Below are 19,279 nucleotides of genomic sequence, written 5' to 3'. Positions count from 1 at the left end.
AGAAGCAGTTCCTTGGTTAGAAATACTATTGTTTTGCGCTAGTTTCTGGGAATGTGAGGCATTGCGGATTGGATCCACTGATTGTTTAAAATTCTTGTTCATCCATTCATTCTTCGTAATCATGTTTTGAATTCCGGTTAGTGGCTGATTTTGGACTTTTAAATTGTCATTACATTTTGTCTCATTTTATACCATTAGAGGCTAATGACCTAGATATTAGGCCCCTTTAAACAACAAGCATCATCATAACTCCCGATGAGGAAGAATACACCCACGGTATCCCCTGCCTATCATAAGAGGTGACTAAAAGGGACAACCAAGGGATAATTGAATTAGGACCATGAGACTACCTGTAATCAGTACCATCATGTAGGGAACGCCTTTACTTGCAAGTAGCACCGCTATGTTAGGTACACAATAGATTTTTTATTGTGGTCTGTGTGATTTGAATGATATACTGATGGTAGCTTCCTCCCTGATAAAATATTCTGGAGGTAAGATAGTCCCTATTTTGGTTCTCTTCGTAGGAACTACCAAGAGGGTGATCATCGGGTAGTTGCTTACTGGCATTTTGTGAGTTGATGCATGGGATTTTACTGAATGATTAGAGAACCTAAAAAGGAAAATGGAAAATTAGATGTTGGTGGTATTGGTGAAGTAAGTTGACATGATGTGCAGGATTTTTTGCAACATGACCACAGAAGTATCAACACATAAGCAAGTGAGGGAAATGCAGGACTTGATTTAATAATGAATAGGAAAATAGAGCAACAGGAAAGGTGCAATACTATGGCCAGCTTTATGAACATTGTTGTTCTCAAGATAGACTTTAAGCCAATGTCTCTCACGAAAATTCAGCAGATAATTATTTATCAAATGGCTTTTAGTGGCAGGAGTGTCCGAGGTCATGTTAGGCTCTCTGGGTGCAGTTCTTTCTATTTGACTGCCGTGAGTGACCTGCACATCTGTGTGCGAGATGATGATCACGAGGTAGGGTTAGGGTAAAATCCAGTGTCAGCACATGGCCTACTCCTGTTGAATAACACCAAGGGGTCTGTTCATAGCTTTACATCCCCATCTGATGGATGAATCACCAATATCAGCATAATATGCCCTAACTCCATATGAACACTGCAGAGAGGTTTGGAATTTAATCCAGGCCTTAGGCACGCAATCTAATGATTAAACATTGTATACAATACCCTCTCCTACCTACTGTGTCGGCCAATATTCTGGTGGTGAAAATTATTTCGACCAGCGGGACTCAAACCAGCTAACCACAGTGTCGCACTGTGGAGACTTGACACCTTAACGGTCATTGCCACCAAACGGGCTGATGATGATGAAATAGAAAGAACATACAAACATATAGGAGATTTAGTGCAAAATGTAAAAAGAGATGAAAACCTTGTTGTGATAGGAGACTGGAATGCAGTTGTACACTAAGGAAGAAAAGTAATATAACCAGGGAATACATACTGAGGCAAAGGAATGGAAGAGGATGTTAGCTAGTAGAATTCTGGGGTGATTGTTGCTAAAAGTTGGTTCAAAAACCAACGTGACCAAAACCTAGTGATGCTGGAAAATATCAAGTAGTCTGCATAGTGGTTAGGCAGAGATTTAGAAACTGGGTGTTGGATTGCATTATCTTACTGGAAGCAGACCTGGACAACTTGGATCATGAAATGCCATTTGCAGTTTAAGAAATTCAAAGAGATGGGGTGTAGATATGTTGAAGGAAAAGGATGTGAAGAAATGCTTCAAGGAACATGTTGCACTTGGACTAAATGAAAAGGGTGAAAGAAATTCAGTGCAGGCTGGATAGGCTTGAATGAGATGAGTAGGTCTGCTGTTGAAAAGTTAGGAGGATCAAGTCTAAATCAGTGGATAACTCAGAAAACTGGATTGGTGAATGGCAGAAGAACAAGAATGCAAAAGATAAGTGAGGAGGGCAAAAAGGAATAACAGCTGGTAAGGAGAAACAGCTTCAAGTTAAGTATAAAGATGATCAAAGTTGTGTGGTTGTTGGAAAATAAGAGAAACTTGTGGAGAAAGGAAAACTAGTTGCATGAATATTAAGAGCTCAGATTTAGAAACACTTCTAGAAATGAAATTCATATGTAAAACAGGTAAGAAGGCTATTTTCTAACTCATTTCAAGTTGATGTTATTGCTATTATTGTTGATCCTATTTTAGGTAATTACTCTATATCATAAATGAATTTGAAATCAAAAATATTATTTTGAAGTATATGAATAGAAATTACTCTTTTGGCTATAATATGGCAGCCGGTGCAGTGTGAGTGTTAAGTGCTCTCTGTTATATCCTACGAAAACAGCAAGAACAACCCCATCTACGTGCAAACTCTTGTCACTGAAAATATCTGTGTAGTGTTCTAGTCAAAATATATGTATCACTAAAACATGACACTTAAAGAAGTTAATCAAAGAATAACTGTCTTTTTGAAAGTCAACTGAGTGACTGTCCGGCTCCATGGCTAAATGGTTAGCGTGCTGGCTTTCGGTCACTGGGGTCCCGGGTTTGATTTCTGGCAGGGTCAGGAATTTTAACCATAATTGGTTCATTTCGCTGGCACGGGGGCTGGGTGTATGTGTCGTCTTCATCATCATTCATCCTCATCACGACAAGCAGGTCGCCTACGGGCGTCAAATCGAAAGACCTGCATCTTATTACATGTAACCAATCACAATATTGTAAGCATATTATTAGACCTGCATCTGGCGAGCCAAACTTGTTCTCGGACACTCCTGGCACTAAAAGCCATACGCCATTTCATTTTTTAACTGAGTGACTTCCAAGCTCGCCTAGCAGCAGCGACCACCAGTGCTAGCGCCACTACTGCCAACCCATGACAAGAAATACTGAGCCTGGCTGCCGACTTTGAAACTTTCAAGGACCAAGTTACCACTGAAATTGCTGAACTAAGGACTAAGATATCCACGATGGACGAGACTCTAACTCGTCATGAAGAAATGATAGACGATTTGGCTCAGTATAGCCGTATTAACTGCCTCCTACTGCATGGTATTGCCGAGGAACCTGATGAAGACATGTACAGAAAAGTTACGGACTTCATCAGGGATAAGCTACAATTGGACATCTCACTAGGAGGCATTGACCGCTGCCACAGGCTTGGTGAGCGGAAACGTTCAGCAGCTGAAGCCGTAGTGACGGGAAGACGACCGATCATCGTGAAATTCCTTAAGTTTCAAGATCGTAACTGGGTTTGGAGAGTTAAAAAACTTCTCAATGGATCTAAATTTTTAATAACTGAATCGCTGACGAGTATCCGGAAACAGATTCTAAACAGAGCTAGGGATATCCTAGGGCATGAGCGGGTATGAACAGTCAAAGGACACATAGTAATGCTACTAAATAATGGAAGGAAAGAATATATTAGTACTGTAGGTGACTTGAAAAGAGCTCTAACCTCATCAGGTGTATCAGTGAATTTTTTTTTTCTATTTGTTTTATGTCGCACCGACACAAATAGGTCTAATGGCGACGATGGGACAGGAAAGGGCTAGGACTGGGAAGGAAGCAGCCGAGGCCTTAAGGTACAGCCCCAGCATTTGCCTGGTGCGAAAATGGGAAACCACGGAAAACCATCTTCAGGGCTGCCAACAGTGGGGTTAGAACCCACTATATCAGTGAATTAAGGTTTAAGTCTTAAAATGTTCAGTAGTTTTCATGTGTGTATATTTGTGTGTGTGCCTGAGTGTGAATTGAGTCAGCGAATGTACCTGGGAAATTCTCTGCAAGTGTTCGTTTAGTTATGCATGATAATGGCTAAGACTAATGAGCTTGTGCTTGTAGCAGATGACGAATTCCTGCAGGTCATTGACCCGGACATATTCCAAGACAGTGTCAGCTCTCTTTCACATTCACCAGCAGCTCCTCTACCCCAACCTGAGCCCACAGGAATCCTATGGAAACGTGCCTTGTCTCAATTTCCTAGAACCATGCAATGTTGCCACATTAACTGTTTATCACTTTTAAGTCACTTTGATGAAGTCCGTTCTATAATTACTGATACGAATATGCATTTAATTGGTCTGTGTGAAAGTTGGTTGACTAACAGTATCAGTTCCGCGCTTGTACAAATAGACGGGTTTACTTTATACAGGCACTAGCTGATGTACCCGTGCTTCGCTACAGAATTCTACATTGTATACAGAATTCTCAGGTAGGTAGTGTACACGTTGTGATAAATTGCATAGTACTTAATGTTACCCTAGAAACGTGACGGGGAAGTCTTTTCTCATATGAAGACTGGGTTAGGAAATTTTCATTGTAATGGTAGGCCCCCTTGCCTACCATCAGTCACAGTCAGTTTGGGCAGTTTTCATTATAATGGCAGACACCCACTTTCCACCTGCCTTTTTACATCCTCAGAAATACCGTCTTAGTGATTTTCCCAACTGAAATGAACATAGGTCATTACAATGACGTCAGTAGGAATGGCGCGATTAAAGGCAATGCTTTCATATGAAATACTCGCTCAAATGAAAACCCACACATTTTCTCACTTTTAACGAACAGTGCTACACTGCCGATCTAACAGTCCAAAGTTCCAGAGCTGGAGTGACCAGGCAGCAGACAGCCGTGATCCGTGAACACACTTCGTCTTATTTCGGCCGGGTGGGCGTGTCGAATAGTGGAGAGTCCCAGGGCAAAAACGATGCCCTTTTACTAACCTGTTTCCTAGGAGTATCCGGTGAGTCAGAAAATCTCAGTTCACTACACAGGCGGCAGGAATTCTAACTGGCTTGGAGGTAAATTTTTCCTCCGCATACTGAATATATGTTTCTTGAGGCGATTGTCAACCACCAGAAAGTGTTAATAGTCGTCTATAAGCCACCCCTGGTAAGAAATTTAGACGCACTTGAAGTGGATCTGCTGAAACTTATACCAGGTTACGAACACATCATAATCCTCTGTGATTTTAACATAAATCTCCTGATCCAGAATAGTGACTCGGAACAAATCCGCAGACTGTTTATTTCAATGGACATGACCCTCTTACCATTAGATGCAACTAATCACGTAGACACACGTAACAGCTCAACCCACACTCTAATTGACTACTTAGTGACAAATAATCCCCATGAGGCTGTCAAGCATGGACAAATCGCTGTCCCTGGTATCCCTACACACAATCTTATTTATCTGTGCTACTCACTGCGGGTGCCGAAGTGTAAAGCTAAGTATATAAACTACAGAGGCATGAAAAATATAAACTTAACTAGAACATGACGCATACAATTTGCCTTGGGACGACATACGACAGTTGCACAACGTGAACTTATAAGTACATCGATTTAGCTCCTTATTGCCAGGACTCTATGACAAGCATGCTCCCGTTCTGCAGGCAAGTGTTACTTGCTCTCCTGCTCCGTGGTTAAACACTGAGATAAAAGCAACAATGGCCCGTCGTGATCCTTCGTTTCGCTGGTATAGAGCAACAAAAGAGCAAATGGATTTCGAACAATACTGTCTTTTACGGAACAAAATGAAACAATTAACTAGAAACAGTAAATTTAAATATATCAGAAATCAAACCAAAAATCTCAATAGAGTTAATGCGTGGAATCAGTTACGTTCAATAGGAATTGGAAAAATTAAAGAACCTCATATTCCAACAATATCACTCGACACACACAACTCTCATTTCACTGGTAAACAAATGAAAGGAACTCTACCCCAATCCGGAATCCCGTCACACGAAGATGGCAATTATGTGAATATTGAACCAAAATTCTCATCACGAACTGTTAGTATAAATGAAGTAAAACGAGTCTTAAATTCCATTAAATCTCAAGAAGCGAAAGGAGCAGATCATATTCCAATAGGCTTCATAAAAAATATCATCGGTGCAGTATTACCGATCATTACTCATATCTTCAATTACTGTATAAATTCACCAACTTTTCCAGCCATTTGGAAGGATGCTGTAGTGATTCCAGTATTAAAGTACACCACACCAAACTATGCATCAGATTACTGCCCAATATCTATACTTCCTCCGCTTGTGAAAGCCCTTAAATGACTAATAAACAAGCAACTAACTGAATATCTCACAAATCATTCACTACTAGACCCGTTGCAATCTGGCTTCAGGAAGGGCCACAGTACGATGACAGCACTTCTTAGGGTAACAGATGATATCAGGCTTGCTATGGATAAACGACAGGTGACGGTACTCACGCTCCTTGATTTTAGCAGTGCATTTGATGCAGTCAGCATACAACTCCCCCTTTCAAAATTGCGCTCCCTTGGCGTCGACCGGAGTGTGCTAAATTTCTTTGTATCCTACCTCACAAATCGTCGTCAGTGTCTCTCAGTAAACGATATTACGTCCAAATGGGCTATCAGGTTATCTGGTGTGCCTCAAGGATCTGTGCTGGGACCTTTACTATTCAGCCTGCATATCATTGATATTTCATCCCCACTTGTCCACTGTAAATACCATCTGTATGCTGTTGACTTACAGGTATATTACCGTACTAGTAGAGGTAGTACATGCAAAGCGATCCAACATATGAATACAGACCTATGACAACTCACAACGTATGCCAGAAACAACGCCTTACTCATCAACCCACGAAAGACCCAAAGCATAATAATTGGACACAAAATAATCACTATGTCCTGTAAATAATAATCACAATCCTCCTCCAGTTACCATTGATGATACTGAAGTGCCATACTCCAAGATAGTTACAAACCTTGGGGTCACCATAAATGAGACTCTGACCTAGAATAAGCATATAACTAATGTGTGCAGAAAAGTATATGCCTCCCTTTATCCTTTGAAGCATCATAAAAATGTTCTCCCACTGGACTTAAATTAAAACTCATACAAACACTTCTGTTTCCAATCTTTGACTACTGTGACTGTATATTGATTGACCTGACCTGTGAACAAGCAGCAAAACTAAACTACATGTTCAGAACTCTTGTATTCGATATGCCTTCCAGCTCCGACATGATGCTGATATAACACCCTACTACAAAAAGTTGGGATGGTTACGTTTAAATGACTGTAGGAAAACCCACCAAATGACCCTCATCTATCAGTTGCTTTCTTCAAACAGCCCCACCTATCTATCGTCCAATTTTAGTCTTCTTCATTCCACGAAATTAACACTTGTTCCGGATCACTACTTGAAATAGCACCGCATTGAACAAATACGTACAGCCATTCATTCCTAGTCTCTGCTTCGAGGTTATGGAATACGATCCCAGGAGGTATTAAAAAATCTTGCTCGGCTAGGACATTTAAAACAGCCTACCGTAAATTCCTCCAAGTACATACAGTTGACTCGAATGAATGTAAGAGTGAATGACATGTGAATGAAACGAAAAAATACGTACTAGATTTAAGTATCTTAAGCTATCCCATTTACGTTCTCACTCTTATTTTAGGCCATATACTGTTCCTAGAAATAGATTACATAGTAGCATCGATTTTAGTATACTCTGATTGTAATATTCAGTTAATTTATTTTAGCCTTGTATTTGAATAATTTCTCCTTTAAGCTAGTTAGTAGATATATTCTTTAGGTATTAAGTTGATATCTGTTTCTTATTATCCACTCTCTACTTATCCTATAATTTTTCATCAATAGTAATCTTAATTAACTGTATTATTTTTATTCCTTATCTGACTTACTTATCTCAATAACTGTAATTGATTACAATGATTTTTAAATCAATACTATAAAAATCAAAATATTGTATGTGGTTAAGTGTAAGAGAGGGCCAAGAGCCCTAACTTCGCCACTTAATAAAGACAAAAATAAATAAATAAATATGAAAACCCACAGCCTGTTTCCTGTTTCCAAGGTCAGGAATGGAATGAATGAAGCCCCCATCTAGCGGCGAGGATAGGAATTGTGCCGGCTGCCACTAGCCTGTCGCACTCCTCTGGGGCAATGATTAATGAATGACATATGAATTTAAATGATGTGGGAGAGCTTTGCTGGAATGTAATATGACAGGGAAACTGGAATACCCAGAGAAAAACCTGTCCCGCCTACGCTTTGTCCAGCACAAATCTCGCAGGGAGTGACCGGGTTTTGAACCACAGAACCCAGCGGGGAAAGGCTGGCGCGCTGCCGCCTGAGCCATGGAGGCTCTTGTCAACAATCATACTATAATTTTATTTGCTGCTGACATTGCTAGGCTCAAAGTACATAACATGGAAGTCTGTTTGCTGGTCAGTGAGGGTAGAGAGCCTTCAGAATAGTTACAGACTAAGGAATTTTCAGTGAATGGTCTATAAGGTGGTCCAGGGTATTAAAGTAGAATGGGTGGCATATTGACACGCGTAACTACAAAAGACGAGGGTATGTTTGGAGCAACAATGTTTAAAGGAATAGGTACACATGTGGTGCAGGGTCATAGACAAGGCATATCAATAGCTCAAAGAAGAAAAACTGTTGATATGGAGAAATTGATTGACAGGTTGGTAGGGAACATTATATTGAGGAACACTGTGTAATTATAATAATTACGGGATCAAGAAATAAATAATTTTGAGAGAATCAGAAATATGAACTTGAGTGGAAGAAAATCTTTCAGAGATGTAAGGGGGCAGCTCCCATTTTTAGAAACAACGTTGAACATATTAGAGTTGGAAATATTTCAGAACTTATGATAAAAGGATTATGAGAGAATGTGAGTATCAAAATGATGGAGAAGAGCAATGTAGCTGAAGCTAGTGCCTGGACAAGGAAGTATTTTAGAGAAGCCTCTGTTGATATAATATTTTTCATGTCAGTTATTAGAGGGATAAAGGATAATAGATTAATTTCCAATCCCAGTCACGCCCCTAACCATGAAGTAGACATAGTGGCAATAAGTTTACCAAAAACTAAGGTTATAGTAAATAAGAACTTTGCAGGAGAATCTTCAGTTTAAAGAAGGAGTAGGTATTATTTTTGTATCATGGCAGTACATGGATTATTTTTTTGGGGAGGGGGTCACTTCAAGCCTCTCGCAGCAAGTATCTGTTAAGCTGTTATGTATAGGTGTTTTTTGTATTAATATTTTCCTTTTAATGCTTTCAGATCAAGACTCGGAACCTGCTGTCACTCCTGTAAAGAACAGCTCTCATGTCAGTAGTACTCCACGTAGCACAGCATCAGAAGGTCGCTATAGCACACCTTGTAGAGAAAGTAGTGATGAAGATGCAGATGGACATTGCAGTTTTTCACCTGTTTCATCTTCAGATTTGCAGAGTAGTCAGTGGTTTGCTTCACTTTCCCCATCGACTCAGCGCTGGATGAAATTGTCATCCTGTAAGAAGAGGTTAGTCCTTAAATATAGTAATCCTGCAATAAAGCAGTATATAATTTGCTTTTTTAATTTTTTAATTTAATAACAGAAATGTGGGATTATTTGGTCAACCTGAAGGCTTGGTGGACCCGAAAGAGAAATCACAATAGCTTATGTGGTTATGAGAAAATTACAACATAGTGCTAAAGAGGCATAATATGCCAGTAGATAGATTTAATTGGGTGACCACCGGGCAAGTTGGCTGTGCAGTTAAGGACGCACAGCTGTGAGCTTGCATCCGGGAGATAGTGGGTTCGAACCCCACTGTCGGCAGCCCTGAAGATGGTTTTCCATGGTTTCCCATTTTCATACCAGGCAAATGCTGGGGCTGTACTTTAATTAAGGCTACAGTCGCCTCCTTCCCATTCCTATCCTTCCTATCCCATTGGCGACATAAGACCTATCTGTGTGTGTGTGTGACGTAAAGCAAATAGTAAAAAAGAAAATTGTCCTTTCCTCCTCCCTCCCAACATTGTATTAAGTACTGGCTAGCAACAAGTACATTAGTCCATTATATAGAAATAGAATTGATTCTTCTTTTTCTGATGTGTATGTCAAGTGAATTGCTTATTCTGACAGTAGGGATAACAACCAGCACTTCATTTATATATATACAGTTAATAATAATAATAATAATAATAATAATAATAATAATAATAATAATCACATCTCCAACTACTAGTGATTTTAAGATATGCTGAAATGCCAAAATTTTGCTCTGAAAAGGGATTGCTGATGTGTCCTCATAAATGCCTACAGACTACATTAGGATTCGAGAAGAGTGGGTGCAAAATACATACTTATTTTCGAGAGAATTGATCTTGTGTAATGGTGTTCAGGTAACTGACGATAACTCTGCTACATTCCCGTAGTGTATGACATTATTCTCGGTCCTTTCAGTTTTCCTGTGTTCTCAATTCAGTCCGGTCCAGTCCCCACATTTAAGTTATCAAAATTTTGAATTCTTCTGCTTTTTACACCTTGTAGACCAACGAACATAAAGGGAAGATGATTTAAAAAACAACAAAATACACTTGGGGTACGGACTGAACAAAATACCCTTTGATCACTTAAGTGCCAACAGCCCGTGTCAAGTGGGCAATCGCTACCAAAGCTGAGCCGAACTGTACCAAAGACAAGTGCAGGACAAGGCTGCATGCGATGCATTGGCCAGTGATCCCTCAGCTTTAGTTTATCTGTTGCTTGCATCTTCGCTATATTGTTCCCGTTGTGGTCTATCCTGCTGAAGTGTTTTATGTTGCATTGCCAAGCAAGCTGTTTTCTCGTTTCTGTTACAAGTGAACAACACTTCGCTTGTCCAGAAATAGATCAATAAGGGGATGAACGTGTTTTTCTATGGAGAAGAAATTAGAAAACTCAAGTAGGTAGAAGATCATCAAGGAACACATGTTGAACTTGAAAAAACCTTACAGTTTTGGTGCTGAACCCAATAGAAAAAATGAAGACGCAATAATGGAAGTGGTGAATGAAAGTGGACCAAACTGTAAGAAAAGAAGGTATGCGACGTATAGCAAATATGAAGAACTGGTTCCAGACTACCCGTGATTTCAGCATTCCAGTCAGTGGCATGTTGTTGCATGAAAAAACATTCACAGTGACCAATAGGCTCGGCATTGAGAACAGTGAGTGTGTCCCTTTATTAGCAAGAGAGTAGGTTGAAGGAATTGTTTAAGCAGAATATCCCCTAGGACATTTCAAACATTAACGGATTAAAAAAACAAAATTCCTCGATGTTCTTCCTTGAAAAACTTTGGCATTCAAAGGGGAAAAGTGTCATGGAGGATAATAAACATTCTTGAGAATTGTTTACTTTTAATGGATATTAAGTTGTTACTTTGATACTTTATATTCTGTAAGTCTTTCTCAAAGATAAATTTATTGTATAAAGTACAGTATCGTAATCTATACACCAATAACAAGTTTTTCTTAAGAGTGCTAAAAATTTTTGGCTTGTAGTGTATAAATGGTGTTGGTGAGAAAAGTACAAATATTTTTTCTGCTGGTTATCGGTCGGGCCCTGAATAAAAATGGCATCAAAATAATATCCTAGTTCAAAAATTTAAAAAAATTAAGTTGGAAACTGTTTTTAGCTCAGATAGTATTAAATGATGCGCAACATAGGGTTTTCCTGACATACATTACAATATTCTCTAGTGTGAAAAAAATTTACTTCTTGTACGTATAAAGTTTCCTTACAACTGACGCATGCATACTACCTGAAGCTCTGGTGCAGTGGTATATTTAGAATAGTTTCCAGCACATTATGCTTGCATATGCCCTGAAGCCACAATGAAGTGATGTGTACAGCTGCAGTTCTGTTATGTACTTAGAATTGTTTCTTGCATATTACGTATGCATAGAGGCACCTGTTTGTGGTGAAAATTTTTGCCTAATTTTGTCATTTTTAAAAAGTTATTTCAGTACATTTTTTGCTATTGATTACCATTAAAGTTTTGTCTTAAAATGGAGATCTTCCTTCTTCTGATATATCTCCAGGTCCAAAAATTCATTCAGTATAGAGAACATTTGGACTATCTAATTTTAGTACCCATCACAAAGTGAATGCATGGGTTCCCTGAAACCTGACAGATTTCCCTATTGTGTTAAAAGATTATTTGAATTTATGACAGGAAATCAGTGATAAGATATGAGAAATTATACAAATAGGTATTAAATACTGTTCTCTCTTGCAACTTTTTATGTGCTGTTAGGTTTGACTACCATTAAGTAACATGTAGGAAATATACAGGGAGAGGCAGGCAAAAGTTACCACACTATGCAGGAGAAGCCAGGGGAACAGATTTCCCTCAATCCATTGCTAGACTCATTTGTAGGCTGTAGTAGCGTAGGCGGGTGTTCACTTTTGTTACAGCAGGCCAAAATTATTAGTTAATAGTTAACAATGAATGAAGTTGAGAACTAATATAGTCTTACCTTTCATCAAAGTAGCCATTGGAAAATGATCTCCATTATTCTCAATAAAAATATTGCATTAGCGTAAAAAGTCCCACTTTAAAAAACAATCAGTCATTAAAGGTTCCAAAACACCCGTACTCCACCTCTGAAATTTCACGTATCAGTCATCTGATTTCATTCTTCAGACCTTTTAGAGTACATGCATAGCGAGTAGAAGGAAGAAGTGTGATCACTCCCCTCGTTCATTGGTTCCTCCGCTAGGCCGCTCTCCGAGCAGTATTTGAGCTTGAGCTTACAAGTCAGCATACGAATAAAAGACAATTATTGCATGCAAAATATTATGTTTTTGCTTACCATTCCAGAAGTCAGTTCTCAGATAGTTTAGATAGCCTCCGGGTAGACTTTGTGGTCTTAGAAGATTTCAGTTCATTTTTAATCTGTCTTGTTACAAAATAAAATCGACATTTCATATAATCATATTTGCCAACCCTTCCGATTTACCCGGAAACTTTCCGGTTTTTAACTCGTCTTCCGATTTTCCGATTTATTTTTACTTCCTATTTTTGACCAATGTAACTTCTAGTACGGCCAATACTCTTCCGCTAGGATAAATTCTTACGTGCTTGTGTAATTTATGAAAACTCATTTTCAAGCGTATTTATTTGCTGCTTTATTTCGTGAGTGTTCCGTCCGGCGCATTCGTGTATCATATTTCCCGCTCACCACAGCAGCGTGTCCGCTTTATACAGCGGGGGATTCGGAGGGGCAATCGTCCTGCAAGCAAGCAAGCAAGCAAGACAGGCTGGCGCGTGCTAGCGACTCAGTTAATCGGGATGAAGGAATGAGTTTGTTATTGTTCGGACGCTTGTTAATATCGTTTCTATGCGTAATTTCGTGGGAGTTGTAGGCCACTTGTTTTTTCTTGCATTTCTATGCTTTCCCCCACTGCCAAAGTCGTATGTTAATAATGTATGGGACATATTGAATTGTTTTGTATGTGGTAGTTTCGCGTATTTAAGTGCATAATTTTAACGAGTTGAATTTTTTTAAGGGGGTTGTGTCGGTGACAGTTTCAGGTACTTTATTTTCTCGTTATGGCCAAAAAATATAACATTATCTCAAGTGTTCAGAGATGCATATAAATTTGCGTTCATTTTACCGTCTTATAAAGAAACTACCGTATTCTCTCGCGTAATTAACGAACACCCTTGCATAATTTACGCATCCCAATGTTTTTGGGTCCAAAGTGGAGAAAAAGAAATGTTCACATATTTGACGTAACCACAACTTCGAACATCCATCACGCAGCTCCGGATGCGTTTCGAAATAAAGATGTTAACTACAGTGCTCAAGTAGCGGGCTTCCTATTGCGAAAGCTGGCATTCCAAATACAGGGCAACGTGAACGTGCTGTTATTAGCCGGCACTAGTTTTACGAGTGTTTCGGTTACGGGACATCCTGTGATCTCAAAATTGTTTCAGTTCACAGTATTCGAGTAATACTGCATCATACCAACTCGCGATGATCAGTTACGCCGAAAAATACGGGAATAGGGCAGCGGGCAGCAAGTGTTCAATGCCCAAATGAAACTTGCGTACCGCGGTAACAGAAGTGCACTTCAAGCGGCCAACAAGTCTTGCAAAGCATTTCGTGGACCAAAAAACGGCAAGTTTCCGCAAGTAGAGGAGGATCTGCTTAAATATATGATCTTGTTACTCAACGTTGGATAAGCCATTTCTCACGAAATGCAGTATTTTAAAGAATGCGAAGTAACCGCAGCACATGGAATCAGTGTCTCGGATTTGAAGCATAGCCGAGGCTTGATTAATTTTATGAAGAGAAATGGATTTCCGTTTCGACGGAGAACAGCATCATGCCAAAAAATGATGAATGATTTAAACCATTTTCATCGCTTTATGATTGAGAAGCGTAAAGTGAAGGAATATTTGATCTCCCTTATAGGAACCGCAGGTCCGACGGCAATCAGTTTTCATATGCCACGAAGTCAAACGGTCGATAAGAAAGGAATATACAGTGTTACCGTGCGCGCTACCGAAAGCAAAAAACAACGATGCACTGCAATGCTTGCTGGAACAGCTGATGTCAGAAAGCTTGCACCTCACATTGTTCTAAAATGAAAAACAATGTCTAAAGCAAAATGTCCGCGAGTGATCCACGTTCGTATTCAATAAAAAGGGTGGATGGACACGTCACTCGTACAAGATTGGATGCGAACGGTTTGGGGTAATGTAGCAGGGTCCCTCCTTCGATGCCCGGCACTTCTCGTGTTGGACAGTTTTCTTTTTTTTCTTTTTCTTTTTTTTGCCGGTATGTCATTGTTGTGACATTACATGAATTGTACTTTTGTTTGTTCATGTTTATTTTAGTTCAGGTCGTATTGTCAGCTCGTAATGGGAAGAATATTTTCCAGTGTCAGTACTTCAATCCCACGTGTCTAACTTACCTGATGTACCCTATTTAACTTTTCAGAAAAATTCTCACGCCGGAATTTTACGCCAAATGACGATGAGTTGAAGCAGTTGTATTTATATTATATTTGATGTATCTTTTAAATGTGAATGAATTGTAAATATCTGAATTCCTTGAATAATTTATGCATCCAAAGTTTTCGCCTGTATTTTTCGTCAAAAAAGTGTGTTAATTACGCGAGAAAATACGGTATTATGCATTTTGTTGCGCGTGTCTGTGTGACGTAAATATTATTATACGCAAGTGTCATTAGCCGGCCCCGTGGTGTAGGGGTAGTGGGCATGCCTCTTACCCGGAGGCCTCGGGTTCGATTCCCGGCCAGGTCAGAGATTTTTACCTGGACCTGAGGGCTGGTTCGAGGTCCACTCAGCCTTCGTGATTAGAATTGAGGAGCTATCTGATGGTGAGATAGCGGCTCCGGTCTAGAAAGCCAAGAATAACGGCCAAGAGGATTTTGTCGTGCTGACCACACGACACCTCGTAATCTGCAGGCCTTCGAGCTGAGCAGCTGTCGCTTGGTAGGCCAAAGCCCTTCAAGGGTTGTAGTGCCATGTGGTTTGGTTTGGTTTTAAGTGTCATTAATGAGAATGATTAGGTACATTTTCTTGTAACTATTTTTATGTTTTGGTAGTTTAAGATTTTAAATTTAATGGTCAATTCGCATTGTAACTGTAGATATATATGCCTTTTATCTTTACCTTTTTTCACCTAAACTGTGGTGGAATATACCGGTATGTGATGAAATCCAAGAATTAAAAAATCTTCCTATTTTTTGTTTCTAAAAGTTGGCAGGTATGTATAATGTAACACAAGTTTAGGGATAATGTCTGCGACATGGTCATCGCAGAATCCTAATTCTTTCGAATTAATAGTGATACTGTGCAAACTGTTCAACACTCGTAAAATATATCACCCCCTAGACTATGTTCACAGGAGAGTTTTTGTTCCACTACACTTTCAACTTGCACGAACACATTATAAACTGCTCTTGAAGGATGGTTGAAGAAAGTGCTGTCATTGCTGTCTTTATTGCAATAGACCCTAATAAATGTGAGGACTGTGGCAAGTATTTCTTCTGTAGGCTTTCCGTGAAGCAGGCTGACACATTTATGACATTTTGTGACCTTGGACACATTGTGTACTATATATTCTCCTAGATACTAAATCAAACACTCCTTTGCAAGACTGCGGCTATCACTGTTAATTACGCCTAAATTATTCTCCCAGCCCGGTAAGAGGTCATCCATGTTCTCAGTGAAGTCTAGTGCTTGTCTTATTTTATTTTGTGCATTTTCTACTACAGCCTTATTTGTCTCTTCTGTCTTCTTAGCCAGTGTTCTCCTTTGATTGACTGGGGCCGATGACCTTCGATGTTAGGCCCTTTTAAACAACAAGCATCATCATCATCATTTGATTGACTAATGATGTCAATGTCAGTTCAAATTTGGGCTCACAATTACTACCCGATGACAGGGCAAGTTTTGGTTGGGTTATAAACAGACTGCAACATGTGTAAATTCAGAACATCTATTGTTGAAGGGTGGTCGTCACAACTTCATGAGCGTAGTATACCAGAGTGCCGTTCTAGAGGATCTTGATTAAATTTGGCTGTGAGCACATATCGGAATCCATTATTCCATAAATACTCGGACACCTGTATGGTGCCCTCAATTGTTACTCTTAGGGATTCAAGAGTTCTTTCTGAAGCAAAAGTATTATTCTTCCCACTGAAGTTATCTCTCCATTTTATTAAGGTATGATGACCTATTGAATATTTATAAAGAGCCCCTGCTGGCGTAGAAGTATTTAATACATCTATTAGGATGTTTAATTCCCTTGTGAACGTTTCTGTCGGTTCGCTGTCTTCAAATCCCTCCGAGTTTATCTGTCTAAAGAACTTTATGTCATTTGCAACAGAATTACTAAATAACTGAAAAGCAAGTCTCGCGTTCATGCGCTGAAATGAAGTGGGGGTCGATACGTGCAGACGTTAGCTTGTGGCAAACTTTCAAACCTGCAAATTTATGGCAGTTATCCGTTTCAAAAACTTGTCGATAGAATTTAAAGTCCACAACTTCATTATTGTAATAGACTTGCTTGTCGTGAAAATTATTTCTGATGCACTTAATTATATGTACATCACCTGAAAAGGCCCAAAGTCTACTACTAGAATCAAAGGGATTAGAAATAGAGCACACGACCTTCCCTTCTTTTCCATTTATTCCTAAACATTTCCACACCTTTTTATTAGACTGACTTCCGTCTGAGGTGAAACCTATAATTCTGGCGCCAATTTGCTCCAGTTGTAAGACCACCTGGATTAAAATTCGTGACAAAATATCACCAGGTGTGGAATTTCGGCTTGCATACACAGCAACTGGTTGAACCCAATTATGCAATAGGGGCACAAACATGAACGCTAACGCATGATTTGAGAGTTTATTTTTCCCGTGTTCTTGGGTGTGTTCTCCTGAATTTACAAATCTATCAATTTTTAATGAGTTGGTGTTTAACCGAACCTCTTCTCTCAGTTTTACTTCGTCATATATGAGAATTCCCGTGCGATTGTTTTCACTCTTCTCATCGCAGAAATAGTTCTCAATAGCACTAATGGCATGGGTGTTCACCCCGTAAGGGGACTTAAGACCTTTAACTAATTTTCGCAGGTGAGCCTCCGAAGGAACGGGAAGTATGTCATGCCTTAAACAGTGTCTATAGCCCTTAGGTGATTTAATTTTAAACAAGAGATTATCAAAAAGGAATTCATTATCATATTTCATCGATTTCTTATTTCTTAGCTGACAATATTTTTAGCATGGTGTCAATAATCACCTTTTGCTTTCTGCTTAATTTTGGCTCACTTGAATAATTTGGCTGTAATTTGGAATCTCTTAGTTGTTTCTCTAGTAACAAAATCTTAGCATTAGCTATTTTCAATTTATTACGGATAGTCATTAATCATTATATTACGCCCCTGTCTCTTTAGTTTGTTTCTAAGTGAACTTATTGTCTTTTTAGCTGTGTCTGAATCTATTTCATTTCTTTTAGCACTCTCAGAAAAAGCATCAAAATTTAATTTGCGGTGAGGCCTGTGTGATTTGTTCCTTGAAACTTCCTCCGTCTTCGGAGGCTGTCTTTTACGGGGTGATTTTCGTTTGTTCACTTGTTTCGTGAGATATTGTGGCATATTGGGGAATATATGAAGGACAGCGGCAGTTTTCAGTTTTCATCTATCTCTAGGAATTTTTACCTGTTCGCCTTGTATTAAAAATGAATCTGATTTAACAATAAATTCATCAGAAAAATGAGAATCGCACACATAACACTTATCAGAAAGCTTTTTGTCCTTTCTGGGAAGCGCCTTTTCCCATTTTGAAAATTCTGCTCATTCTTAGGTGGTTTGAAGAAGTGTTTACCTTTCTCCGTAGGTATTTTTGTAAATTTTATAAACTCTGCACTATATTTACACTAAATAAAAGAATACCACCACCAAATCACACGCTCTTCACTTTCACGTAACAGTAATGCATGACAATTAAGTTTTTGCTTTCACAGAACAACACTACCGAACATAACCGTATTACAACTACAGATACCAACCGTCAGATAGCAACGGTGCTGCTCCTAGCGGACGATTCATCGCAGTCCCTATACTAGCCAACATGGAACAGGTTAAGAGCTCACACTTTCTCTTCTACTCGTTATGGTAAATGGTTTGTTCTTGTACAATTTCTGTTTTAATGTTTCCTACAAATAAAAATTGCTGACACTTAAATCAAATGTCCAATGGAGCCAATGTCCTTGACTAATTATTCACTCATCGAATGCCTGTTCTAGTGCATTCGAAGTGTGTCTCCTTATCAGTCAAGATCACAAGAGATATCCCGTGGAACACCGGAAGGTATGAAATTTCCTTCTATTTTTATTTTTGTGGTTTGTTTAACGTTTTCTTTAGTAGCCTTCAGGATAAGTGTAGACCTTTGGATGTAGAAATTTGCAAACCATTCTGTCTGAATTACAAATATCAGTTGTCCAGAGTTATGCATCACCATACTGATAGCTAATACAAATAATGTTCAATGACAAGTGTAGGATTGGAACTTCAGTAACACTAATAACATGCACGCAACAAGAACTCCACTTATAAACCACATCATTCTGTACACTTACAGGTAACCATGCTTATTGCACTCCCTGACTATGCACCCTATCCCCACCACTGGGAAACAAAACAAACACATCCCCCAATCCACCTGCGTGGCAGCGTCGGCTAAATGCCGGTAACTTTTCGCTGCCTCTCCTTGTATATGCAACTCTGGTGGAATTTTTAATGCCTGAAACCTTGTTACTGTAGGCCACATTGCTGATTAATAGCTTTGTAATATTTATGTTGTAGATTATTGCAAGATGAAGATTCATCCAGTGATAGTGTGTCTCCTTATCAGTCAAGATCACTCAAAAGGGATATCCCATGGAACACCGGAAGGTA

General features: G+C 39.2%; 1 protein-coding gene across 1 annotated transcript in view; it reads left to right on the top strand.

The window, feature by feature from the left end:
* The window catches only part of LOC136863639 (membrane-associated tyrosine- and threonine-specific cdc2-inhibitory kinase), a 197,811-nt gene that overhangs the window by 140,566 nt on the left and 37,966 nt on the right, over positions 1-19,279 (top strand). Inside the window, exons 9-10 of the mRNA XM_067140004.2 lie at positions 9,096-9,336; positions 19,187-19,276. Coding sequence (XP_066996105.2) covers positions 9,096-9,336; positions 19,187-19,276 — 331 coding nt within the window. The remainder of the gene's footprint in view (positions 1-9,095; positions 9,337-19,186; positions 19,277-19,279) is intronic.

This window comes from Anabrus simplex, chromosome 2 (assembly GCF_040414725.1).
Source record: "Anabrus simplex isolate iqAnaSimp1 chromosome 2, ASM4041472v1, whole genome shotgun sequence".
NCBI classification, from domain to species: Eukaryota; Metazoa; Arthropoda; class Insecta; order Orthoptera; family Tettigoniidae; genus Anabrus; species Anabrus simplex.
This window is presented reverse-complemented; position numbering and strand designations above follow the sequence as displayed.